This window comes from Cricetulus griseus, chromosome 2 (assembly GCF_003668045.3).
Source record: "Cricetulus griseus strain 17A/GY chromosome 2, alternate assembly CriGri-PICRH-1.0, whole genome shotgun sequence".
In the NCBI taxonomy this organism is placed as follows: domain Eukaryota; kingdom Metazoa; phylum Chordata; class Mammalia; order Rodentia; family Cricetidae; genus Cricetulus; species Cricetulus griseus.
In genome coordinates, this window is record NC_048595.1 from 439148938 (window position 1) to 439157877 (window position 8940).

An 8940-nucleotide genomic window follows, 5' to 3' on the forward strand; every position below is an offset into this window, starting at 1 on the left:
GAAAATGGTATTTCTGAAAGTGCTTCACAGTGGACGCCGCCGCTTCCCTGTCCCCTCCCACTGCTGCTTAGCGCTGAGGAGGGAAGGACTGGTCTGGACGCTCTGCGCTCAGGGAAGGGGGCAGGGACTTGTGCAGGCTCTCACCTCCATCACCAGCGGTGGTGGGGTCTCAGCATCTGCATTTGACCGAGGTATCTGAATGCTGGTGCTTCTCCCTCACCCCCACCTCCCACCCCCTACCAGTTCCTGTGCCGGGATCTGGAGCCCAATGTAACAGTGTTACAAGGCAGGAAGGGCCTTTGGGGAAGTGGCTCCCAGGGGTGGAATTTGCCCAAGAAGCTGCACGGTGCCGCACTGTTCCTTCTGCCATGTGGGAGTCTTAGATGATCCACGAAGCAGCCCTCGCCAGACGTAGATCTGCTGAGGGCCAGGACGACTGGCTTGTAGCAGAACTCTGAGGGAAAACATCTGAAACACTGTAAATCACCCAGTGTTAGAGTTTGGGTGTAACATCCCCACAAAGGCTCTCCATTGTAGCAATCAGGAAGGGTGGCCTCATGGAAGGTAATTAAGTGACATAGGCATCCGAAAGGCTGCCTTGGAGCTTTAGGTCAAAGAGCAGGTTGTTCTAAAATGAACTCTCTGGCCCTGGACCTCTCTAGCTTCCTTCTCATAGTCTTGCCTTGCTACCATTTCCTGTGTGTGCCATGGTCCTCACCAGGGCTAACAGAAATTGGTGCCCTGCTCTTACACACACACACACACACACACACACACACGCACACACACACATGCACGCGCACGCGCACGCGCATAGACACAGACACACACAGACACACAGACACACACACACACACACACACACACACACACGCACGTGTAAAGGTCCTAGCCTCAGGTATTTTGTCACAGCAACACATATGAAGACACCCAATCTAAGGTATGTGACAGGAAAAGGGAATATCTTCTAAGGGTTTCTAAAAACAGTATCTGCGGTTCCTTGAATAAGAATGATCCCCACAGGCTCACATATTTGGATGCTTGGTTACCAGTTGGTATGAGGTTGGAAAGGATTAGGAGGTGTGGCTTTACTGGAGTGTCCTTATTGGAGAAGGTATGTCGCTGGAGGTGAGTTTTGAGGTTTCAAAAGCCCATGGCAGCCCCCGTATCTCTCTTTCTCTGCCTTCTGCCTGTCTGCCTGCGGATCAGGGTGCAGTTCTCAGCTACTTCTCCAGCTCCATGCCATGATCCCCGCCATGGGGATAAGAGACCTCTGAAACTATAAGGAAGCCCAATCAAATGCCTTCTTTCATACAGATTGCCTTGGCCATGGTGTCTCTTCACAGCAACAGAACACCAACTAAGACAGTATCCATTCCCAGTGGACACATGAAGACAAACTGCCCTTCCTTCCTTTACAGACCTTGGCTTGAGGGTGTGGTTTCTGGAGCTGTAACAGTCACCTGCTAACACAAAACCCAAATAAAGGAGGGAATGTAGAAATGGAAGCAGGGTGACTATAGATGAAGGACCCAGCTCTTGAACCCTCATCAAACAAGATGGGTCACCTCCATTGCTGCAGCCCCTGTTTTTCTGGATAGTGTTATTATTTTCAGCCCAACACTCACACCAGTCATGTTAGAACATTTCAAAGGGCTCCACACTCCAGCTCCTGCCCTCCTGGGTTTACTGTGATTACAATCGTCTAACATACCATTTTTCATAATCTTTCATTTTTACTTAAATTCCAATTTCCATATCCATAGAACAGATTTATCTTGTACAACTTCTGTCCTCAACGTACTGCTAATGGTCTCATGGTTTGGTTAGTTGTTTCCTATTTGTGCCACCAAGGGAGCATCCCCTTGGATGTTAATGTGCCCTGTCAAAGCTCATACTTATGTGATCTGCAGGCAAAGCAGAAAGCCTTTGCTCCCTTTCCTTCTGAAAGGATCTGTCCTGGGTTGGCCATGTTCTGCTAGAGAAGGAGCCCCCAGTTCCTCTGACCAAAGTACCCCACCCCACCATTCAAAAATCTGTCTTCCTGAAGAGAAAGCATTTTTCCTTTAAATCTTCCGAGCTTACTTGGAAAGGGCAAGCTACTCACACACTATTTAACAAGAATGACTACATGCCAAGCACCACGTTACACCATGTTAGGTGCCAGAAACAACGCACAAACACACTCACACCTCCAGCATCCTCAGCCTGACTGGTAGAGAACCACAGAGACAAAACCAGAGTTGGTGCGGTTTCCCCTCAGGCAGCAAGTCATCTCCTAGCTCCTGCTCCATCATCCCAGGGCCCTGGCTCTGAGCACCAAAGAGTGGCCTCCCTAAGAAGTCTTCCTACAAGCCCACACCTTTAATCCCAACACTCAGGAGGCAGAGGCAGGCCCATCTCGGTGAGTTTGAGGCCAGCCTGGTCTACAAAGTGAGTCCCAGGACAGGCTCCAAAGTTACAGAGAAACCCTGTCTCAACTAAACCAAAACCAAACCAAACCAAAACCAAAAATGAAACAAAAGTCTTCCTAGAGCTGGGTTTGCTCCACTTCTTCCTTGGAGACGCTGTATCCCTCACGGAGTTTGGCGGTAGAAGATAATCATTACATATCATATATAGGAATATAAATATATTTACAATATAAAATTGTATTTAAAAGAATAGACTGTTGATGGCTCGGACAACATTCCAGAATATTTTCAAAGCAGCTAGTGTCATTTTCTGATTAACAGGAACCATTCACAGGTGGCCCTGGTGGTAACACCAGAAATAGTTTCATACCAGTAGCATGTTTTTCAAGCGCAATGCTTCAGCTCTCAGGATACCTCAATCCTCTAAGGACTCACAGGGCTTCCTCCCAGCTCTGGAGGAGTAGGACCCCCAAGTGCTGATCCCCTAAGGCCATCCTGGGCCACCTTCCTGAAAGAGTCTCTTCATCTTCTGGGGGGAGCCGGTGGCCCTCCTGTCTCCATCATTTCCACTCATGCAAAGAGGGCACAGCCAGCCTGGCTCTTCCCAGCTCCCCAGTACAGCTTCAACTCCTGGCTACCTTCCAGGTCCTCTTAGGACCTCCCTGAAGAGGCCAAGAAAAGCTCCAGACTCTTCTCCAGCCAGGCTACTCCATTCCCCCTCTCGGGGAAGAAGTGACCAGAAATAGCATTTTTTTTTTTTTTCAGGAAAGGGCTGGACCAAGAGTGTTCTCCAAGACACATCAGGATCAAAAGCCACTGCTACAGCCCAGTGTAGAATCTCAAGCTTGTAACCCTAGCACTCAAGTTCTTGAGGCAGGGGGCCTGCATGAGGTTCAGGCTAGCCTGGGCTACTGAGTAAAATTCCAGGCCAGCCAGGGCTGCAGTGTGAGACTCAGTCTCACAAATAAACCCAGTGATGCAGCACTAATAAAGCACGGCAGTTCTGCCTAGGAAACCATTAGAACGACTCATGTCAAAAGCCGCGTGCCAGCCCAGCAGCCAGGGGCCCCAGAGTCCACCAGGCTCGCATGGCCCACAGAAGCTGCTGTCTGTCCGGGACTCACCTATTTGTTCAATAAGGTTCCTCCAGGAGTCGGCGGGAATGGGATGGATCATCTGCAGGGCCTCGGTGAGTGTGGTGGGGCTGTCAGTGAGGGCCGGGCACTCCTCGGGTGTGGTCCCATTTCCAGGGGTGGAAGATGACTCGCTGTAAGAGAGGGAGGAGAACGAGGGCCGTTTATTTTCAAGCAACGACACACCTTGGCTAGATCACAAGGGGCGACTCTCCGTCGGCACAAGCGCCTGCTGGCCAGGGGTACTGCCCTGCCCCCGTCAAACCGAGGGGGCCACAGTGGCCGCCACGTGTCCGGGCCAGGCGAGTCCTACAAACCCTTTTTGTCACCATACCAGGGTGCGACGGGGTGATTCACTCCTACACCAGTCCGCCCAAACCTACATGTTTTTCGAGCTCGCGGGCAGGCGTCGGAAACTTGGCGTACCCTGGCCGCTCTGATGCCGCCCCAACGGGTCCTGCCAGCCCGCTGCCACCCTACGCCCTTAGTCGTCGCGCGCCCCCTGACCCTACTCGGGGTTCTGATCCTCCAGTGCCAGAGACTCGGAGCGCAGAGAGGGGCGCAGGGCAGGATCCGCACGCCCTGGACGCCCAGGGATAGGGTGCAGGAGGCCACCCCACGCAGGAGCTAGTAACCTAGACTAGGACATACGGGTTTCCCAGGAGGAATGCAAGTCCGACGGATTAGAGTTAGTGGGGGGCAGCAGGAGCCCGGGGGCCAGGGACCCTGATAGGCCGCGGGGGTCCGTGAACATCGCCCGATGCGCGAGTGGGAGGAAGCACGCAGGGACGGCATGCGGGGGCCGGGACGTTACCGGTCCTCACCTGCCGGGCAGGTGTCCCGCCGCCGAGTCGCGCGTGTCGCTCTCCGAGGTGGAGCTGTCATGGTCCACGGCGCAAGCGGCGCTGAAGGCTGCAGCCAGCAGCTCCATGGGGACCGGAGACAGGGTAGGCGCAGGGGCCGGTTGGGGGCCGCGCGGGGGGCCCAGGGCCCGACCGGGGGCAGCGCGCGGGCTCTGGAAAGAGGTCGCAGCGCGCGCGGCTAGAGCCGGAGCTGCCGCCGCCGCCGCCGCCGCTGTCGAGCGCTCCGCGGACGAGAGCGCGCTTGGAGGCTCCCGGGGTTGCCACGGCAACGGGGGAGGCGGCCGGGCGCGCGCGCGGGGGCGAGGCCAGCGGCGGCGGGTGGGGGCGCTGGGGCCCGGTTCACCCGGACCAGGGGGCGGTGACTCCCCACATGGACAGGAGCCCCGCGGCGCCTGACTCCCCCGCGGCCGCTGGGTGTCGGGAGATGCGAGATGCGGGGACACAGGGACTGCGAGCTGCCTCCGCCAGTCTCCCCCTCCTGCCGGTGGGCCGGTTGCGGCAGCTCCGCCCGGGGTTCCTGGAAGACACCGCTGCGGCGACCCTCGGCAGTTCCCAATACAGTTGAGTCTCTTAGATCCTGTCCCTGTCACTCGGCCTAGGTTATGTATGCCCTCTAATCCCAGCTGGAGGAGAAACAGCGGTGTCCCCTGCGCTCCTGCTCTTGACCCTCACGGTGTGTGTGTCGGGCGGGGGGGGGGGCACGACCCCAGTGCAGACGTCTCTCCTGAGTGGATCTCTCTGCTGCAGCAATCTCTCCCAGTGGCTGACAGAGCGGAGTTAGAGAAAGAGAAGTTTCCTGAAACCGCTTGTAGGATTTCCCTGCCCATTGATTGATCTTTGAGATCTGCGCCTTACAGTTTGTTAGCTAATACAGGGCTCAGAAAGCGCAGAAAACTGAGAGCTGTAGGTGAGTGGTGTAGCATAAGCTCAGATCCACTCGGAGGGAAGGGGAGTGTGGGCTAAGGCGCGCAGCTCTTCCATCCTGCTGCCAGCTCAGGTGTGACATGGAATCTGGAGGGCCTGCTGCCCGGTCCCCTTAGCGGGAGGCCAGCCTACTCCTCTTGGTCTGTGTCCAGGTGACAACTTTGTCTGAAGCAGCTGCAGCCAGTTCTGTAGGTACCTGAGAGTGAGAGTGAGGGACAATTTTCCTGCGCATGGTCCCCTCCACACTTCACCTTTGGACATTGGGTTAAAAGGAACTAGTTCCCGGGGTTTTGAGGCAGCTATGTTAATTGGTTGCCTTTGCTCTCTTTTATGTGTATGAGTATTTTGCCTATATACATGTATGTGACCAATGTATTTTCCTGGTGCCCTTGGAAATTAGGAAAGGGCATTGGATCCCCCGGAACTGGAATTACAGATAATTGTGAGCCACCACGTGGATGATGGGAACCGAACCCCAGGTCCTCTGCCTGAGTAACAAGTGTTCTTTACCACTGAGTTGCTCCAGCCCCAAGCTTTGCTCATTCTTGGATGAGCAGATAGGAGGCAGGGCTGAACAAGGCAGAGAAACAGGGAAGTTTAAGTGAAGGCAGGGTTATTTTGCTGGGAAGGGGTTGTGGTTAATTTTAATTGTCATTTGACAGTGACAATCTACATCAGCTATGTATGTAGAGGAATTATCACTAGGTTAAATCAAGTGGGAAAACCCAGTCTACCTTTGGCTGTACCATTCCCTCTTTGGGTCATGGACTGTGTAAGAGTGAAAAACAACAACAACAAAAAACCTAAACTAAGTGGTCTAAGCATGCACATGTCCATATCTCTCTGCTCTTGACTGTGGGAGTGACGTGACTAGCTGCTCCAAGTTCCTGCCTTGACTTGAGTTAGATAAACCCTCTCTCTCCTTAGTTACTTTTGGTTTGGTTGTTCTAGCACAGCAACAAAAATGCAGGCACTGCAGGAGGGATCTGCCATTCCTGGGTTGTATCTCTCCCTGACTTAGGAGGGTTAGCGGTGGCATAAAGCCCCTGAATCCTGAAGCTACAACTCATCTCTAGTTCCCTGAGACACACCGTTCTCTCAAGGCCTTATGGGAGTTGAGAGACAACCTCCAGGTCTTCTCCCCAAGCCCTGCACCTGCCTTAGTGATTCTGGCTCCTGGATGCTGCTCCACCCAGCCTCTTCCTTCTGTTTGCTCCATGGCTGTCCCTATCATTACCACCCCAGGCTCTGCTCTGGCTGCCATGATGAACCATCAGAGATGGGGTGGTTTCTGCACAACGCCAGTCTGTCTTTTCCAGCTCTGGAGGCTAATGTCTGAGGATGCGGCAGAGCAGGCTCTGCTACTGCAGAGTGCTGGTTTCTCATTGCATTCTGGCAGAAAGGAAGGGAGGGTGTTCTCTGGGGTTTTAAAAATCCCATTGAAGAGGGATCCAGCCTCATGTGGTGGTAGAAGCTTCCTAAAGACCGCGTGTCCTAATATCATATTGTGGGGATCATATCAACATGTGACTTTGGAGAATACATTCAGTCCCTAGTATTCTTCCACTGAGGCCTCCAACCCCCAATTTATTTCTATATACTCAAAACTACATTTCATTCATCCAAATAACACAACAGTCCTAACTTCTTGTAGCATCAAGCCTAAAGTCTCATCTAAATCAAGTATGGTGGGCAGGATAACTCTGTGGCATAGTGCAAGGACCTGGGTTGGACGCCTATTCCTGGGGTAAAAGAAAAACCAACAATAACAAGTTAACTATGGTTAAGACTCAAGGTCTGGTTTATCCTCAGGTAACACTTCTCACCAGCTGTGAACACCTGAAATCAAACACGATATGCCCTTCTAAATATAGCATTTGGACAGGTGGGGATTGATGTCCCAGTTCCAGAAGGGAGGAATAAGACTGAAGAAAGAGGTGACAGGTTCCAAGTCAGAATCCTGGTGTGATGGTCCACCTTCTTTGTCTGTTCGACTAGGTTAGCATCACCATGGAAACACATCTTTGGGTGTACCTAGGAGGGTTTCCAGAAATGAACAAGTTGATGGTTTCCGCCATCAACGTGGGCAGTGCCATCAATGGACCGGGGTCCCAGGCTTAGTGAAAAGGAGAAAGCTAGACAAGCTGCTTTGTTCATCTCTCTGGGCTTCCTGCCTGTGGGATGCAATGGAGCCTATTGCTTCGTTCTCCTGTCACCCACTGTGAGTTTGCTACCACAGTGGACTGCACTCTCAAGCTGTGAGGCAAAATAATGTAAAGCCTTCCTTCCCAAAGTTGCATTTGCTGGGGATTTTGGTTTGGAAGCAAGAGCAGTAGCTAAAACACCTGCTCGAGCAAATTCCAGGCAGCTTGGCATGGCTGTCTCTGGATTGTGGCTCTGCCTTGCACATCACTAGAGAGAGAGGTGGCCCGATCCTCCCTTGAGATCCACCTAGTGGCAATGTTACCTTGCCCCTTGTTGGGGTTGGCCCATACTGTGGCTCTCTATGGTTTGCACCTGTGCCCCACCAGGGTTTGCAATGCCCAGGCCACAACTCTTTCTGTGTATGTAGGTATCCTTAGACATCAGAATAGACCAGTGCTTCTCAACCTTCCTGATGCTTCGGCCCTTTAATACAGTTACTCATGTTGTGGTGACTCTCACCCATAAAATTATTTCATTGCTACTTCATACTGTAATCTTGCTACTGTTGTGAATTGTAATGTAAATATCTGGTATACAGGATATCTGATATGCGACCCCCAAAGGGGTTGTGACCCACAGCCTGAGAACCACTGGAGTAGAGGCATCTCTGTCTCAGCCGAGGCACTCAGTGTTGTCATTAGCCCAGAGTCAGCCTGAGAGCTAACCTCAACTCCTGTGCCTCCCAGCATGTGCTAAGCGCTTACTGAACTCCATAGGTCCCCCAAGCCCCTCAGAGCAATCTCTTTTTTCCTGGAATCTGAACTTTCCTTTCAGGATTTTTGTTGTCTGCCTGCCTAACTCCAGGTTCAGCAAGAGAACAAAACAGAAAGCAATACAGCAGGATACCTGATGTCCTTTGGCCTCCATGTCCAGCTGCACAGGCATGATCCCCCTCCCCCATATACATACAACACACATGCATACCATTTACATACATACATACATACATACATACATACATACATACAATAATTTTAAAATGTCTTTTCTCAGTTAGTCTTTCTCTCTGTTCCTCTTCCTAAGCTGTGGGCTTGATTTTAAACACTGCCATTGGAGCTCTGTGACATGACACCAGTTACAGCCTCCTGGTATCTCACTACCTCTAGCTCTCTCCAGGCAGGGGGATGCTGCCTTTTATCCCTGCTAGGTTTTGGCCCAGGCTTACTTTCCTAGGCTGGCTAAAAACTGTCCCTACCTCTGGGATGTTGCTCTCTTGGTGATGTCTTCCATCTGGAAGATTGTCCCCACCTGGCCCCCTTCCCTTTATCTCCACATCAGTGGCTACTTGGCATGGTGACACTCTGTGAACCAGGCATCCCTGGGAAGGACATTTCATGGCCTGTGAGCAGAGCCTGCTGATTTGCATGGCTCTGTCTCTTAAATCCAATGTGCCACTAAATG

The 8940-nt window shown here is 52.3% G+C and overlaps 1 protein-coding gene across 2 annotated transcripts in view; it reads right to left on the minus strand.

Moving 5' to 3' along the window:
* Ngef (neuronal guanine nucleotide exchange factor) overlaps positions 1-4640 on the minus strand; it is a 36864-nt gene extending 32224 nt beyond the window's left edge. Inside the window, exons 1-2 of one of the 2 annotated variants that reach the window (XM_027397477.2) lie at positions 4372-4640; positions 3539-3681 (exon numbers count right to left, since the gene is read on the minus strand). In XM_027397477.2, coding sequence (XP_027253278.1) covers positions 3539-3681; positions 4372-4478 — 250 coding nt within the window. In that variant the 5' untranslated portion in view covers positions 4479-4640. Of the gene's footprint in view, positions 1-3538; positions 3682-4361 lie in introns of both variants that reach the window. The other variant, XM_035441103.1, reaches the window with a different exon arrangement.
* Between the last annotated feature and the right edge of the window lie 4300 nt (positions 4641-8940).